Source organism: Bos taurus, chromosome 11 (genome assembly GCF_002263795.3).
Source record: "Bos taurus isolate L1 Dominette 01449 registration number 42190680 breed Hereford chromosome 11, ARS-UCD2.0, whole genome shotgun sequence".
In the NCBI taxonomy this organism is placed as follows: domain Eukaryota; kingdom Metazoa; phylum Chordata; class Mammalia; order Artiodactyla; family Bovidae; genus Bos; species Bos taurus.
In genome coordinates, this window is record NC_037338.1 from 49,926,385 (window position 1) to 49,945,113 (window position 18,729).

The 18,729-nt window shown below is 42.7% G+C and overlaps 1 protein-coding gene and 1 non-coding gene across 2 annotated transcripts in view; one reads left to right on the top strand and one right to left on the bottom strand.

The window, feature by feature from the left end:
• Positions 1-1,700: 1,700 nt before the first annotated feature.
• Positions 1,701-1,773, top strand: TRNAG-CCC (transfer RNA glycine (anticodon CCC)). The gene has a single exon. It is a non-coding gene; the product is annotated as a tRNA-Gly (tRNA).
• A 13,120-nt stretch (positions 1,774-14,893) lies between these two features.
• KCMF1 (potassium channel modulatory factor 1) overlaps positions 14,894-18,729 on the bottom strand; it is a 77,454-nt gene continuing 73,618 nt past the window's right edge. The window contains exon 7 of the mRNA NM_001076275.1: positions 14,894-15,519. Coding sequence (NP_001069743.1) covers positions 15,258-15,519 — 262 coding nt within the window. The 3' untranslated portion in view covers positions 14,894-15,257. The remainder of the gene's footprint in view (positions 15,520-18,729) is intronic.

The following is an 18,729-nucleotide window of genomic DNA, read 5'->3' on the forward strand; positions in this document are numbered from 1 at the left end:
TCTCTTTGAGGAAGCTATTTGTCCCTGGATCTCACAGAGCAGGAGAGTCAGGCTCAGAGGAAAGATGTTGTGAAATCCCAGCCTCACCCAGCACTGGAATTCATTCCCCGACAGGGCACTTCCCAGCCCTCCTTGCCTCTTCGTCAGCATGGAGTCCACTCACAATGGCCCTGCAGCCCTACCACCACCTCCATCCCTCCCATGGCTGTGGAATTGATCCCTTCCACGACAGACAAGCAGAAACTTTGCAAGATCTGCTGCCTCAACTTCACAGGAATGAGGCAAGCTTGTCTATCTCGAGGACGGAAGAGGCAGCTGAAAGGTCAGGCTGGCAAATGAAGAAGGCCTAGGTGATGTGTCATGACCTTAATATTCCTCATGGTGATGACCTCCAGCATCTGGAAACATCAGGGGCAATTTGAGAGGCAATAGCCCAGGTGCCTCAGATGGTAAAGAATCTGCCTGCAATGTGGGAGACCCAGGTTGGATCCCTGGGTCGGGAAGAGCCCGTGGAGGAGGGCATGGCAACCCACTTTAGTGGGAATCCCATGGACAGAGGAGCCTGGCGGGCTACAGTCCATAGGGTCTCAAAAAGTTGGATATGACTCAAGTGACTTAGCATGCATGCATGCATGTCTCATTAGCTATCATGCCAGATGAATTTTCCTTTGTCTAATTCGAGTCACTCTACCTGGTCAGTTTCTCGGCTCCAGCAGCGGTGGAGCCTGGGGAAATTTGTTTCATCCCTGCTTTTCAGTGTCAAGCATTCCCCAGGTAGCAGTATGGTAGCTGACAGGGCAATGAGGATCACCGCTTCAGCTGCCAGGCTGGCCGGCCACACTTCCATGGGTTGGGCTGCAAGGAGGTACTGAGCCCATGTGGATTTAGACCAAACGTTACACACATGGACAGAAAAAGCAAAATCAGCATGGTGTCAGCAACTGGTGTCCCTACAGGACAACCCCGAGCTGATGGCTTGAGTGACAGATGGCAGGGACAGTGGGCTGCCCTACTGTGCAGAAGCCCAGACTCAACTTGAGCCAAGCAGTTTTATGGACTGACTCAGGGGCTCCAGATGCATCCTTCTGAAAGCCAAGGAGACAAGTGGGAACCAGGGTGTGGATGAGAAATGGCCTCACAGCAGGCTCCTGAATGGTAGAGAGCCCCAGGTAGCTCAGGGGTAAAGAAGTGGCCTGCCAGGCATAGATGCAGGGTTTGATTGCTGGGTCAGGAAGATCCCCTGGAGACGAAAATGGTGACCCACTCCAGTACTCTGCCTGGAAGATCCCATGCACAGAGAAGGCTGGTGGGCCACAGTCCATGGGATTGCAAAGAGTTGGACACAACTTAGGGACTAAATAACAATAACAGGTGAGAAAGGGCCTTAGGGCAGCAACTCTCTAGGCAACTCACCTCCTGTTGACCTAAGTTACTGCAGGATGATCCTGTAAGACACAAGTTAGAGTATAGTTGAGGGGCACCAGGGCAGAGATTCTGCTGGGCACTGTTTCATCATCTGTAAGATAGGGATAAAAGAGTATCTAACACAGGTATATACATATATATATTTAGAGAAAGTTCACATACAATTTACCATCTTAAAGTATACATTTAAGTGTTTTAGTATATTTACAGAATTGTGCAACTGTCACCATTACCTAATTCTGAACATTCTCTTCACTTCAAAAACTCTGAGGACTTCCCTGGTGGTCCAGTGGCTAGGACTCTGTGCTCCCAATGCAGAGGGCCCAGGTTTGATCCCTGGTCAGGAAACTAGGGGCCACACGTTACAACTAAGTCTTCGCATGCCTCCACAAAGATCAAACAGCCCACATGCCACAAGTAGACCCACTGCAGCCAAATAAACAAACATTAATAACAAAAGAAAACAAAAAGAAACTCTGCGCTCATTAGCTGTCACTCTCCATTCTCCAGTCTCCCTGGCCCCTGGTGACCACTACTCCACTTTCTGTCTCTGTGGATTTGTCTATTCTGGTCGTTTCATTTAAATGGAATTATACAACATATGGCCTTTTGTGTCTAGCGTCTTTCATTTACCTTAAAGTTTTCAAGGCCCATCCAAGTTGTAGCACGTGTCAGAACATCATGCTTCTTTATGGTCAAATGATACTCTACCGCACAGCTATATCCAGTTTTTTTTTATCCATTCATCACTTAAAGGACATTTGGGTTGCTTCTACTTTCTTGTTATTATGAGTAATGCTGCTCTGAACACTCATGTATATGTTTTTGTGTGAACAAATGTTTTTAATTTTCTTGAATATATACCTAGGAGTGGAATTGATGGGTCATATGGAGAAGGAAATGGCAACCCACTCCAGTATTCTTGCCTGGGAAATCCACGGACAGAGTAGCTTGGTGGGCTACAGTCCATGGGGTTGCAAAAGAATCAGACACGACTGAGTGACTAGACAACAACAATGGTAACTATGTTTAATCTTTTGAGAAACTGCCAAACTCTTATCCACAATAACTGAGTATTCTATATTGGTGTGAACCTTTAAAATAATAAAACTCACTCTTAATAGCATGTGGCCCTCAATAGTCATCCTTTCATCCCATAAATATTTATGGAGCAACTACTATGTGCCGAACATCATTGTACGTGCAGGGATTTAGTGACAAATAATATTGACAGAAAGCTGGGACTCGTGTGTGTGCATGTATATATGTTTATGTATGTGCACAGGAGTATGTGTGTATATATGTGTGTATATACATGTGCATGTATATGGGTATATGTTTATGTGTGTGCATGTGTGTCTATGTGTGTATGAATGTATCTGTGTGTATATGTATGTATATACACACGTGTATGTATATATTCAGTTCAGTTCAGTTGCTCAGTCGTGTCCGACTCTCTGCGACCCCATGAATCGCAGCACGCCAGGCCTCCCTGTCCATCACCAATTCCTGGAGTTTACCCAAACTCATGTATATATTAGGTTGGAACAAAAGTAATTGCAGCCTTGCATTGTTGAATTTTTCTGTTTGATATTGGAATATATTCTTAAATAAATGTGGTTATGTTATATACATCATTTTAATGTGCATTTCTTGCTTTATGTTTTTTTTTCGCTAATGACTTATTACTTCCTGTTTTTTAATATTTATTTTAGACCAGGGAACTCATGTTAGACAAAAATCTAATTCAAACGATTTTATTATTTGAGTTCAAAATGGGTCGTAAAGCAGTGGAGACAACTCACAACATCAACAATGCATTTGGCCCAGGAACTGCTAACAAACATACAGTGCCGTAGTGGTTCAAGAAGTTCTGCAAAGGAGATGAGAGCCTTGAAGGTGAGGAGTGCAGTGGCCACCCATTGGAAGCTGACAATGACCAATTGAGAGCTATCATTGAAGTTGATCCTCCTACAACTACAGGAGAAGCTGCGGAAGAACGCAGTGTTGACCATTCTGTGGTTGGTTGGCATTTGAAGCAAATTGGAAAGGTGAAAAAGCTTGATAAGTGGGTGCCTCCTGAGCTGACAGCAAATTTAAAAAATTGTTGTTTTGAAGTGTTGTCTTTGCTTATTCTACCAAACAACAATGTATCATTTCTTGATTGTGACGTGCGATGAAACGTGGATTTTTTACAACAATTGGTGATGACCAGCTTAGTGGATGGAGCAAGAAGAAGTTTCAAAGCACTTCCCAAAGCCAAACTTTCACCAAAAACATGTCATGGTCACTGTTTGGTGGTCTGCTCCCTGTCTGATCTACGACAGCTTTCTGAATCCCAGCGAAACCATTACATCTGAGAAGTAGGCTCAGCAAATTGATGAGATGCACTGACTGCAACACCTGCAGTCAGTATTGGTCAACAGGCTGGGCCCACTTCTTCTCCATGGCAACGGCCGACTGCATGTGACACAACCAAGACTTCAGAAGACGAATGAACAGGGCTACAAAGTTTTGCCTCGTCTGCCATATTCACCTGACCTCTCGCCAACCGACTATCACTTCTTCAAGCATCTGGAAAACTTTTTGCAGGGAAAATGCTTCCATAACTAGTAGGAGGCAGAAAATGCTTTCCAAGAGTTCGTTGAATCCCAAAGCATAGATTTTTACACTATAGGAATAAGCAAAGTTATTTCTCATTGGCAAAAATGTGTTGATTTTAATGGTTCCTATTATTTGAGCCTAGTTATAAAGATTTTAAAACTCATGGTCCAAAACTGTGATCACTTTTGTACTAACCCAATATATGTGTGTTCAGGTGTGTGCATGTGTGCATATGTGTATGTGTATATGTGTGTGTGTGTATATCTGTGAGTATGAGGGGGAGTCAGATGGTGACAGGAGTGTTGGGGAAACAATAAAGCCGGGCAGGGACTGGGGGAGTCTGGGGTGCGGGAATCGCTGTTTTTAACTGAAGGATCAGGAAAGGTCTCACAGACAAAGAGGAGGAGGTGAGGGAAGGCAGACCCTCCAAGAGAAGGAACTACGAAGGCAAAAGTCCCATGAGGACATCGAGGTGGCCAGCAAGTCTGAGGCCAGGGAGTAAAGACAGCAGCAGGGGATGAACACAGACAGTGATGTGAACCACACCCTGCAGGGCCCTGGGGCCATGGCAAGAACTCTGCCTTCTTTCTGAGAGAAGGGTGCCTTGGGGAGGATTTGAGGGGCGAAGGGACTGCATCTCCTCTGGTTCTAACAAGGTGGCCCAGCTGCTGCGTTGAGGACTGATCCTGAGGCGATTGGGATGCTGGTGGGGAGACCACAGCAATGGCCTTGCCGGAGATGGTGGTGGCCTGGGCCCAGGCAGCCGTGGAGATGGTGAGGAAGGGTCAGTTCGTGGGCAGGCTGTGGAATTAGAGTCAGCAGGATTTACGGATGAAATGGTGAAGGCGATGTGAAGACGGAGGCAGAGACTGGAGCAATGCGGCCACAAGCCAAGGAATGCCTGGAGCCACCAGAGCTGGAGGAGGCAAGGAAGGGGCCAGAGTAACTCCAGGGGGAGTGTGGTGGCTGACACTGGCTTTTCGACCCCTGGTTTCAGGAAGAAGTGTGAGACTATATGTTTCTGTTACTTTAAGCTACTCAGTTTGTGGTATTTTGTTATGGCAGCCTCATGGCACCTGAAGTGCCATGGTAAGCACTTGAAAAAATAAATAAATGGATGTGAAATACAAGGAAACAAAGAGAAGGAAATGATTCCAGCCAATTTTTCCCTAAGCAACTGAAGAGAAAGCAGACTGGGGACCTCCCTCGTGGACCATTCGTTAAGATTCTAAGCTTCTACTGCAGGGGGCACGGGTTCGATCCCTGGTCCGGGAAATAAGATCTCACATACACCGTGTGTGACCAAAAACAAAACAAAACAAAACAAAACGTAAGCAGACTGTGCTATTCGGTACGCTGGGGACAACTCTGCTTTGTCCTCTGTAAACTCAAGTACATGAACAGTGCCCAGCACTTAGGAGGGCTCAACACACTGAGTCAATGGACAGGTGGCAGGGTGCTTAGGAGGGTCTTGGTTAATCTTATTCTTTAGACCTGCGGTCACCTGACCAAGAGGGATACCTCTGTCCTCCGATTGCAAACTCTTCAGTTAAAGACTCTTGAGTTTTTGTGGCTTTTACTAGGTCACTGAGCTTCAATGGAGATGGTTGCTAGAATCTCTTGTAAGCGTTAATCAATGTGCTGCCTTTGCAGAAGCTCACGTTTTCCTTGGTCTGGGGTATGTGCCCAGGGGAATCTTCACATTGTTCTCTGTCACCTGACTGATCACCTACATTTATTGAATGATTATTTTGTGCCAGGAACTGACTGAGCACATTATTTAATATTATTATTAGTTTCATTTAATAGTGAGGAAACTGGCACAGTTTAATTAAGGTTAATTATCTCAACCAAGACCACACAGCTAGTAAGTGGTGGATCTAAACTAAAACCCACGTCTGTGCTTGTGCCCCTGCACTTTATCTTCTCCCTGTCATTTTTAAGGTGTGTTTCCATGGGAACTCTGAAACTCCTGCATTCAGAGGGCAATCGGACCTTTCCAACTCTGAACTTTAATCCCACAGGTCCATTCTCCCGGTTTAAACTGCACTTTTAACTCAACTCCCTTTCAAGCCCCATCCACTGCTCTTGATTTGAAAGCATACATCTTTTAATCCATGAGGTGAATTTCAAGTTCTAGCCTTTGATTAAGGAACACCATCATCTCCCCACACCCTCAAGGTGAGCGACATCATTAATCCAAGGAATCCCCCCAAATTTCAGACACTTGACCAATGATTTCCCAGGACTTGTCTTCTAGTCGTCACGATTTGGTACTTTTTCCCTTTGGCCATACCATGCAATTTGTGGGATCTTAGTTCCCTGACCAGGGATGGAACCTAGATCCCCACAATGAAAGCGCTGTGTCTTAACCACTGGACCGCCAGGGAGTTCCCTGACTTGGGTACTTTTGACTTGGGAGAAGGAAACGTCAGGTGATGAACTGAACCCTAATTTCTTCTCTTTAAAAAAATTATATATTTTTGGCTGTGCTGGGTCTTTGTTGCTGGGCATGGGCTTTCTCTAGTTGTGGTGAGTAGAGGCTACTCTTCATTGCAAAGCACAGGCTTCTCACTGCATGGCTTCTCTTGTTGAGGTGCACAGGCTTCAGCATGTGGCCTTAGTAGTTGTGCCTTGCGGGCTTTTGTTGCTCCAAGGCATGTGGAATCTTCCCGGACCAGGGATCAGACCCATGTTCCCTGCATTGGCAGACAGATTCTTATGCACTGTACCACCAGGAGAGTCCTGAACCCTAATCCCCTGAACATTCATATACATTCTTATCGTTCATTGCAATCTTTTCAACACTGCTTCTTTCCACCAATCTTATTCCATTCTTTTTCTTAACTATCATCTGTTATCGCAAAGAATTTATAAACATCTAAAAGCTGAAAGTGAAAAGTGTCCAATTCTTTGCGACCCCATGGACTATATAGTTCATGGAATTCTCCAGGCCAGAATACCGGAGTGGGTAGCCTTTCCCTTCTCCAGCAGATCTTCCCAACTGAGGGATCAAACCCAGGTCTCCTGCATTGCAGGAGGATTCTTTACCAACTGAGCCACAAGGGAAGCCCTCTAAAAGCTGAGCATTTTCCAAATACTTCATCAAAACTGCCCTAAATTATAGGTGAAATGCTCTATAACAATGTCTACCTAATAACAGCATAGTAAGTTGTGAAAGAGACTTCCAGAAAAACATCTATTTCTGCTTTATTGACTATGCCAAAGCCTTTGACTGTGTGGATCGCAATAAACTGTGGAAAATTCTGAAAGAGATGGGAATACCAGACCACCTGACCTGCATCTTGAGAAACCTGTATGCAGGTCAGGAAGCAACAGTTAGAACTGGACATGGAAAAACAAACTGGTTCCAAATAGGAAAAGGAGTACGTCAAGGCTGCATATTGTCGCCCTGCTTATTTAACTTATATGCAGAATACATCATGAGAAACACTGGGCTGGAAGAAGCACAAGCTGGAATCAAGACTGCTGGGAGAAATATCAATCACCTCAGATATGCAGATGACACCACCCTTATGGCAGAAAGTGAAGAGGAACTAAAAAGCCTCTTGATGAAAATGAAAGAGGAGAGTGGAAAAGTTGGCTTAAAGCTCAACATTCAGAAAACGAAGATCATGGCATCTGGTCCCATCATTTCATGGGAAATAGATGGGGAAACAGTGGAAACAGTGTCAGACTTTATTTTTTTGAGCTCCGAAATCACTGCAGATGGTGACTGCAGCCATGAAATTAAAAGATGCTTACTCCTTGGAAGGAAAGTTATGACCAACCTAGATAGCATGTTCAAAAGCAGAGACATTACTTTGCCAACAAAGGTTCGTCTAGTCAAGGCTATGGTTTTTCCAGTGGTCATGTATGGTTGTAAGAGTTGGACTGTGAAGAAAGCTGAGTGCTGAAGAATTGATGCTTTTGAACTGTGGTGTTGGAGAAGATTCTTGAAAGTCCCTTGGACTGCAAGGAGATCCAACCAGTCCATTCTGAAGATCAGCCCTGGGATTTCTTTGGAAGGAATGATGCTAAAGCTGAAACTCCAATACTTTGGCCACCTCATGCGAAGAGTTGACTCATTGGAAAAGACTTTGATGCTGGGAGGGATTGGGGGCAGGAGAAGGGGACGACAGAGGATGAGATGGCTGGATGGCATCACTGACTTGATGGATGTGAGTCTGAGTGAACTCCGGGAGTTGGTGATGGACAGGGAGGCCTGGCGTGCTGGGATTCATGGGGTCGCAAAGAGTCGGACACGACTGAGCGACTGAACTGAAGTTGTGAAAAGTAATCTTTGTTGCAACTTTTAACAAATCTTAGCCAATTCTTGGGTGCCTGGAAAGCAATTTGAGATTGGGCAGGGTGAAGAGAATGTCTGGCACCATGGCCACTGGACAAACACCTAGAAATCTATGCAGTGGGTTATGGTTTAATCAGATGGGATACGTGTTTGACCCTTGGTCTGGGAAGACCCTAAATGCTGCAAAGCAACGAAGCCTGTGTACCACGACTACTAAGCCTGCTTGCTGCAACTGAAGCCCATGTGTCTAGAGTCCATGCTCTGCAACAAGAGAAGCCACTGCAATGACAAGCCTGTACACTGCAAGGAAGAGTAGCTCCCACTTGCTGCAACTAGAGAAAGCCCTTGCTCAGCAACAAAAACCCAGCACAGCCATAAATAAATAAATAAATAAATTTAAAGCCAATAGGGAGTTTTAAGGGGGAAAAAATTGATGGGGAGCAGGCTTTGAACCTTCTCTCTGGTGGTGGGACTCGTGCTGTGCAGATAAAGTTCTGGGGTCTCCTCCCCAGTCCTGTCTCTTTAGTTTCACTTGTCCTGTGAGGCTGTGAGTAGGTAACTACTCCCAGGTCCTTGTCTGGACTGAGCAGAGGCCCCACCTTCCCCTCCTGGCTCAGCAGCCTTCATGGTCCTCCAAAGTGCCACCAGCAATGGGTCTTGGGGTAACCTGAATGGGTCCTGGAAAATTCTGTAGACAAATGGACCTAAAACCTCAGGTGTCACTGGAAACACAAAACACACACACAGATGGAAGACAGAGGAGACAGGAGAGGGAGCAGAGAGGGTCAAGAATAAGAGATCCATTGGGGCATTTTAAACTACAAAAGTTCCCTATAGAACAGTTAAGACACTGGTACCAGTGTCTGTTGAGCATTACTTCGAAGATGGAAGCAAGACAGTCACTGAAGCTCCACCATGAATGAAATGAAAAGTGCTGTGTTTAACACAGTTTGTATATACATATGTACCCCAAAATGTTTTCTAATCAGAACACAGATAAGCTAAGTGACCAAGTGATTAGGTTATAAAAGATAATCCATATAAGGGTTCAGTGTAATTTAGTCTGGGAGCCTATTACAATGTAATTTACTTAAAAACTTTAATTCAGAGTTGTCAGTGAACATGGTCGCTACCATTCATTTGGGTCCACTCAATCTCTTTTTTGCGAAGCAGCAAACTTTCATTAGCACGCTGTATATCCCAAAATGTTTTTTATTGGTGAAACTAGTGTCCTGTTGGGGCTTCCCAGGTGGCATTAGTGCTAAAGAACTACAATCCATATCGCCACAAAAGAGTCGGGGTTGGTTAGAACAGCTTATATGACCAGGGTGTAAAAAAAATCTATGAAATCTTCAACTCGAAGAAAGCGTGGCTGAAGCCTGCTTCCTAGTTGGTCTGGTACACTTGCTAATTTAGGAGTACTGCAAAATCTTAAGAATATTCTGCTTCTACCTCGTGTTTAAATCTCTTATCTGCATTCAGAAGACCTAAAAGGAGGGAGCTGGGACTTCATCCAAGCTTACAGAATAGGATGTCCCAACTGTTTTTGTGCAGCTTTGCTATCAAAGGCTTCCCTGGTGACTCAGACAATACTCTGCCTGCAATGCATGAGACCCGGGTTCGATCCCTGGGTTGGGAAGATCCCCTGGAGAAGGGAATGACAACCCACTCCAGTATTCTTGCCTGGGGAATTCCAAGGACAGAGGAGTCTACTGAGCTACAGTTCACAGGGTCTCTAAGTCAGACAGGGTTGAAGTGACTAACACTTTTGCTTTCAAATGCAGACTAATATTTCATGTTTAAAGCAGGATTCTAAACACACTTACTCCAGTCGGACAAGATTTCCAGGAGTAGCTCACTCACCAGATCAGACTGGTCACCTTTTCTACCAAATGCAACAGGCTTGGTGACCTTTGAAAACACTCCCAATAGAGGAAGACTCCTGTAGGAGCATTTCTGAAGAATCTTCTTACAGAGGGAATGTCTATAGAAACTACAAGTTGTAAATTATGCTTAGGCTTAGGCCAAGGCTCTGGACCCACTGAGAGCTCAGCTAAGTATGTATGAATGAGAAGACAGGGGTGATGGTGGTTTATGCACACAGAGCAGGCCACACCCACTGTCTGCAAAGCAAAAGTACTAGGCTCTTGGTGGTTCCTAAGGGATCAGTGAATTCTTCAGACTAGAGCTCATCAGTCTCGGCCGGAGGAAATCCACTCTAGGAGGGTGTGTGCACACCTGGCCCACAGGGCTTCAGGTCAGACACACACATTCAACTTTTGTGCACTATCTGTATATCAAGAACAGCTAAACAGGGATACAAAATCATACTCAAGGGTTTCTTTACTCAAGGGTTTCTTTTTGTGAATCATCTCTTTTACTACTGCTGTAAAGGTCTACTGACTATGAGACCCGAAACCTTGAGGGGAGCATCGTTGTAATTTGAGGAGGCTAGCCAAGGCACTACCCACTTGATAGCAACTAAGATTGTTATGTTCTGGACCAGCCTGTCTGAGATTTGAATAATCTCTCTTATTTGAATCTGCTAACCAAGTTATCAAGGCTTGCTGTAGGGTTCCTTAAAGAAGGAACTTCCCAAGCTCATGTATTTATAGAACAATTACTTGACAGAGATGAGTTGAAAATTAAGAGTACTCATCAGAAACAAAGCATTGCTTAGGCATGGTTGAGGTCAATGGGCACAAAGAATTATTTTTATATTATTCTGAGAAACAAAGTCATCTAAACTTGGCTTTGGGATACTGTGACGAATTTAAGGCCATATTTAAAAGCCAAAGAAACTCATAACATTGTTACAAATGACCAGCAAGTCTGCAAACTGCTGCCCCATCTTATGGTCCAACTTAAACCTCTCTCCAGCTCAGCCTGGACCCGGGGCTTCAGTTAACCATGTCTCAGAGAGTGAGCTATTTTGGGTTTTTAAGTGCCTAGTGGAACTTCAAAAAAGAGCACGGAGGGAGTTCCCTGGCGGTTCAGTGGTTAGGTCTCACCGCTTTCACTGCTGGGACCCAGGTTCAGTTTCTGGTTGGGGAACTAAGATCCTGCAAGCCGCATGGCAAAGGTTCCCTGATTCCCTGCCCCCTGAAAATAAATGAGCATAGAAAAGCCTGACCCTTGTGCCAGAATTAACACCAACTTTAGCATATAATTCTGGGAAAGTTTCATACCTGGCATTTTACTTATTGCACATGAAATCAATTTTGCATGTTCCTCCAAAAGTGTATCTGCAAATAAGGGAGACATGGCAGCTCTCTCATATATTAAACCCTGATGTGGGGCTTTACGCTACAAAACAGATACACTTGTCAAACAGCTTCTAGCACCCACTCCTGTTACACTTGGATAGTTTTTTACCCATTACTGCACTAACCATATGAGACTCCAGTTACAGTACACTTACCTGTTTTATTGGACACTTTTCAGTGGCTGGGACTTCATTCAGAAGACTGCCTTTTGCCGACCACCTCCTCCCACTATCTTTCCTCTTGACCACCTTTCCTTATATAGCTTTAAAAAGAGCTGAGATTTAGAGAGTCTGTGAGGCTCAAGAGCCATGAAGGGGTCATGCTATGAGGGGCCATCGAGAGAACTCTGTGAACTCCTTTTAACTAATGGCCCACAGACCAGAAAGAAGCTTATTATAAAATCTCTTTGTACGTCATTGAAAATTCAAGTATTGAGAGGGAAAAAACTGGGGGGAGGATAATGGAACAGATGGATTTTTGTATTGCTTCCATTGGTCTAGTAATGGAATCTGCTTTCCTAAACTACATTTCTTTGTGGGTCGTTCATAGGGAAAGGGGCCTTCTCTTATACTGCCTGAATCTAATTATAAATGAAATAAGAATCTACTACATAACCTAGGCTTCAACTCTGTGATTTAAAAAGAAAATAAACAAAAGACTGATACAATCTAAATACAAATCCAAATATTTCACTGTAACCAATCATAGAACTTCTATCTTATGACCATGGTCATAAAAGCATAGGCATTTCTATTTGTTCAAGAGACCTTTAGTATTTTAGAAAACGAAATGAATGAAAACCTGAGGACGTCATGAGGTAGATTCTACTATTTCAGTCAAATTCCAAAATTCTGTTGTTCTCCGTGACTAAATATCCAGGAATGGGAAGCCCATGAACCCCTACAGGAATTACTTCTGGATACTTAAAACACAGTGTATCAGAAATAGAAAAAATATATAGTTTCAACATCCCCTGCAGGTCTTCCTCTTCACTAGTTTTTTTGGGGGGGTGGGGGAAGAAACGTGTTCTATATGAGTCATGACGTTAAATTTCTACCAGAATATCTTGAGCAGAAAGATTTAAATTATTTCCATACAGGAAGTAAAGACAAGCATTGTAGAACACTTATAAACTTCCATGCTAGACACTCACTCAAAACTCAACCAAACCAAAACCTCTCAAAACTCAGGATCTAGTTCTTAGAAACCTGAAGCCATAGCCAAGATAAACAGTGGTATATTGATTTTCTCTCCTCTACATCACAGTCTTTGCAATTATTTTTATTCAGTAATTCCAATAATACGATGTTAATTAAGAAACTAAAGAAAAGGACACAAGAATTTGAAGGGCTTAAATATATTTTTTATATTGATAATCTGTGTCTTTCTACCCTAATACATTATTATTGATTACATACAGGATGAGGTGAGGTATTTGTAAAATATCTGGTAAAAAATAATATACAGTATTCTGTATGAGATGGAATTTTATGAACCTTTAGGTCTTCTGAAGTGTCAAATTGATCATCTAAGTTAAACTGCCCTGACTGGACTTACAGCTGTTCCCTCAAACCATGTTTAAAAAAAGGATCTTACATTTTCCCAGAATTTGTGCAGAAAAGGGAAAGCACATAATTGACAATTTCTATTTCTCACATCCAAAGTAATGCATTCATACAAAATCAGGACCTTCAAAGTCAAGCATGAAAAGAACAAAAAAACAAAAACAAAAAAAATAGGTTAGAGATATATAATCTCTGAATAATGTTTAGGCTAGTTCACCAACACCAAAGAAATCCAAGTGGCCAACAGTCTTGAAAATGCTTTATTGAAATGTGTGACGTATGTGCAGAAGATGTGTGTGAAAAGACCACAGCTTGAAAACTGGTTTTGGAAACCTCTTAACAACCGATTGAAAAAAAAAAAAAAAAATCCTACTGGACTGGACTTCTAGTGTAACCAGAAGCCTGTGTAAAATTTTCCTTGAAAACATTTTCCATCACAGAGACTAAAGAAAACAAAGCTAGGGTATCTGGACATTGTTGGAGGCTGAAGTTTCAGAGGAGGAGAAGCCACAGTTTTTTGTTTTGTTTTTTAAAGAAATGTGGGGTGACATCTTTTTTGGTTACATCTGAATGAGCATGGACTTCACAGTTCTCAGGAGAACACCGGAGGGTGCTCGAGTCTGTATGCTTGTTGAAGAAACAGAGAAACACAGATGGGAGGAGAGAGGGGAGACAGAGGGAAGGGCTTGGAGGAGAGAGAGCACTGGAACAAGACATGATTAGGTTAAGTCTAGTTATAAATTTATCAGAAGCTGTGCGCACCTTTTTTAAAAGTCCTAAATTTACATTCCAAAAACTGCCCCCCGACCCCCAAACCCACTGTCCCTGCCTTGGAGCTACTGTGAAAGTCTATGCACAAAAACTGGAACAGAAAATAAAAAATATCCCAGCCCCTTCAAACCCCAAAACAAACCCAAGAAAGCTGTACATTTTTTTTTTACACATAGGATTAACAATATAGGCATATAGGTGGCATGATTCAATTAAAAGGCTTTACTTTTTAGGCTTGAAAAAAAAACCCAATAAATAAAAAGGTGCTCAAGTTAGCATTAAGAATTTGGTTGTAATATATTGACAAAGTCTGGGAAGGCAAATCCTCAAAGCTCCCCTGATACTGATCTGTCTCAGCAAAACTATGAAGCAAATACATAAATAACGCAACATATGATTGAGAAGGTGAGATTTTCAAAAACAAAGACAACATAATCCAGGTTAACTTTGTTGAACAGTGAATAAATGAAATTCATCTACACCTGAATAGAACATATTTAACAATTGAAAAAAATTTTCAACAACCACAAAAAGAACTTTTTCAACAAAGAGAACAAGACTTGTTTTCAGGACACACAGACGCCTGCAGCAGATTCCCACAGCAGCTGTACTGGTGTATCTTCTATGGATGAGTTAGACAGGCTGAGCTCCACACGGAAGATGACTGACAGGGCGACGGGACAGCCACACAGGGCGGAGCGACACCGGCTACGACCCCAGGTCCACTGCAGAGCTGGCTTGTGCGTAGGAGGCACACAAAGAAAGGTGATTCAGGCAGACATTATTCAAAAGCTACTTTGTCAAGGAACTCTTTTTGCCTCGTAACCATTGAATAATGTTTGGGAAAGCTTTGGGCTTTTATGTTTGTTTTAAGTTTTACTCCTTGTATTTAAATTTCTTAAATAACAAGGTCACTAAAACTCATGCACGCTGCAAAAAACCTCATGCAGTAGTTAAGGTAAACCATCCAAGCAGTTTTTATTCATTAATATTCATAAATACACACAGCAGCTTCATTAGAGATTTCCATTTTCCTCTTCAGTTTGAATGTGGAGTATTACGAGAGCCTTCTGCATGTCAGGGTGCAGGAAGCAGAGATCACCCCTGCACTGCTACCTACATTTACCTGCTAGAAGTAAAAATTAGTTAAGTGGAAATGATTATCATATATATTTTCTCTCTTCCTTTTTGAATGTACACAATGTAACAAGAGTGACAGACCTGAAATTACAATCACCAAACAAACCCAAGATAGTTGTTGTCCACTTTCATTGGCAAATACAGCACAGAGGACATTGTCTGCGAATTGGGATGTCATCAAAGAGGAGGTGGTGGAGGCTCATTTCCTTTATTACTCTCTTTTAAATTTAGGTTTTCTAAAGCAACATCTAAAGGCATAATATCTACACAGCCCATAGCACCAAAATCTGCCATTTCCCCCCGTTCATCCTCGTCTGAGGACGAGCTCTCTTCGCGCACTAAAGTGGACAGAAGGAGCTCTTGGACAAAGAGGCTGCGGTCTGCGCGCTCACTTTCCATGGACTGGCGCTCTGTTTCAGACATTTTAGGATCATTCAACCTGCGTAAATTAAAAAGAAAAGATCTCATTGGTAAAAAGTCAAGGAACAATGGCATGGTCAGTTTCTACAATGTCCTACATTATGCGAGCTCCACGGAGTCTAAGACATATTACTGGAACACCTTGCTCTAATTTACCTCCTTAATTATGTGGCTGTGAATTACCCACACTGGTAACAATGCTGTTACCCTGAGGTGCAAGTCAATGCTTTAATTAGATTCAATGAGAAAAAACACATTGGGATTTCTCATACTCCCTATAGAGGAAACTGGGGTGAAAAACCTAGGAAAACAAAATTTCTAACAGATTAGATGCTTGGGCAAGTAGTAATTTCCTTAACCGGAATTTCAAGAGTTGGTAATAAAAAGAGGAAAAGTAGCAACACTGGTCCCCAAAACAAAATCTATAGCGACTAGAATAGTCAACTGAAAATAAATCCTAGTTCTCTTGGCCTGTCTCTATCATTTCTACCTAATTCTTCCAAAATAAAGATATGTCCAGGAGCACGAGAGGGCAAACACACATGTACAAGCAGACACATGCATGAGCATGTAAGTGTGCACCTACGCTCTCCTACCAAGGACCTTGTAACAAAGCTGACCTGAGACTTATAATGGCCCACTACGCTCAACAGACACGTACACTTCTGAGACCTGTGTCATGCTGGGAAACCTGGTTCATCAACATGGAGACAGGACAGATATTAGCACGTTCGTATTACCAACCTATTAAATGACTTATGCAATATCCTGGTTAGTTTCATTGCTAATTTTATTTATCTACATTTTTTAGTGTCCAAGAAAGAAAGGGAAACTGACTGAAGCACTGGGGTAGGAAAAGTATCAAACAGGAAGATGGTAACAGCGAGGGGAGGTCCAGCAGGCACGCGTGACCCCCAGGGGCAGCCAGGTGCACTTGGAGCCCATGCTCACCTGCTCCCAGCACCTGTTCTCTGCAGTCCCACCTAGGCTGGAAGGCATGGGGGCATCTCAAAGTAGCAATGGAGGAGATGTGCTGGACACTCACTATGGGCTTCAGTGTTTTTTGTATGGATAATCTCTTCTAATCCTACAAATTAGGTTTCATTATTATCAATTTATGGGAAGAAGAAACTGAAGAGGTTAAGTGACGCTCAAAAATCTCACAGCTATCAAGTTCAAACCACTCAACCATTAGATTAATGGCTCAGAAAACAAAAGATCTAAATTTCAGAACTGTAAGAACACAAAAGGCTCTGGAAAGTAACGACATTAGATCCACACACCAAAGGAAATGACTGATGACATTTATAATTAAAACCAAGTTCAGGATACAAGAGAGTATATACTGAAAGAGGAGACTGAGCAATAGGCTATATATTCTCAATCAAAACTTTGAAACTGCTAAGAAATGAAGTACATTCCACATTCTCAGTTTTGGAAAAAGCCTTAAAGAGAAAAATAAACTGAAGTGAAACCCATTATAAGGAGAAAAGATGCAGGGACAATTATTTACATAGCAAACAGGCAAACTAGAAACATGCAGGCTAAGGCCCCCCCAACCTTTGGAAATCATGTAATTCTTATATTACAGTTTTGATCTTTAAGAAATAACTGAGAATATTTCACTCCTGAAGGGGCGGGGGAGATAAAAACAGCACTAAGGCTAGATTTCCTGGTGGGCCAATCTTCATCTGGGATCTGGAAGTAATTGCAAAGCTTGTAAGAAGCGTCAGCTTGGGGGTGAGCAAAACTAGCTGGCTCCATTGCCAAGAGACTGGAATCTGACACAGGCACTTGCACAGTTGGTTTCTGAAAGGTCCACCACTGTTAGATCCCAGAGAAACTGTTGCAGCATCAATTCTAAGACAACGGGAACAGGAATGGCTCCCAAACAGACCAAAGACAAGGCTTGAGCCCCACACGGATCACATTACAGCTGTGGGCCAATGACAAGGATTTCCACTTCGAAATGTCACAGCCATTCTCCTGGGCTTGAAGATTCTCAGTGTGCACATTTATGTATTTGCAGTTGGAAGATACTCAACAGCAGATAAACTATTTTTGTTACTTAGTTTTGCCCAAACTTATTTCCCAGGAAAAAAACTTGAACATAAATAACTGCTTTCATTTCTTAGAGTATACAAAGTTCCAGGGAATATTTTGGAGGAAATGCGGCCTTGGATAAACCTTATGAGTCAGAATTAATGTCACAATGAAAGATGTAGAAAGTGGTCTATCAATTGCTAGGTACTATGCAATGCACGGTATCAGATGACAGAAAGGGGCGTTCCAGAAGCTACCACCAGGATCTAAGGAGAGCACTCAGAGGCCACCGTACTGTTCCCTGGTTGCTGGCGTGGGGTTGGTGCAGAATAATTGCACAGAGAAAAGTCTCAGATCAAGCTCACTGAGGCTGGAGCTCCAAAAACAAAATAAAACCCAAGTGGAATAGAGGTGGAAGATGTCTCTTCCGAAGGGCAGTGGGACAGGATATCCATTCCACCTGCAGGCCAGCGAACCTGCATCAGACAGCACACTGGTAGGGTTCCTTTCTGAGGCCGGTACCCAACCTGGCAAGCTGGAAGCCTGCAGTCTGTCAGTCCCTACTGTAAGTTATGTGGCAGAAGGATGGATCCACCTGTGGCTCTGTGGTTGCTCTATGCTGAAGTAACGTTTTCTGTAATAATCAGGCATAGTTACTCACTTTGCAGAAATAATCCAAAGGTAAACTTCTCACTTGAAATTTCCTCCTTAGATCCGTAACAAATGATAGTAAGTACTGTTAATTGGGCCTTTATTATATGCCAGACACTGAACTAGAGCATACACATACCAGTGCTCCCATTTAATCCTTGAAACAACTCTCACTCAAATGAGGCAAAACTCAAGGGATATTAAGATAGAACTTAATTATAGTCTGGAGAAGTAAAGTGACTTGCCTAAGGTCCAAACTGGTAAAAGCTGGGGCTCTAGACAGGGGTCCTATTTGCAGGAATTGGCAAGTATTTTTTATTCTGCATCCACAATATGTTATTTACAACTATACACATGTGCTACTGTACTAACGAGAGATGTTTAAAAGCATGAGATAAAAAAAATATACATGGAAATAATGCTTTCTTCTAATATCTGTCACATTACTTTTTGGAGGTAACTGCTATATTCCACTAATTTTCTTCCTTTTACAGTTTTTACTTTATATTCCTATCTATTCCATTAAAAGTCCAAA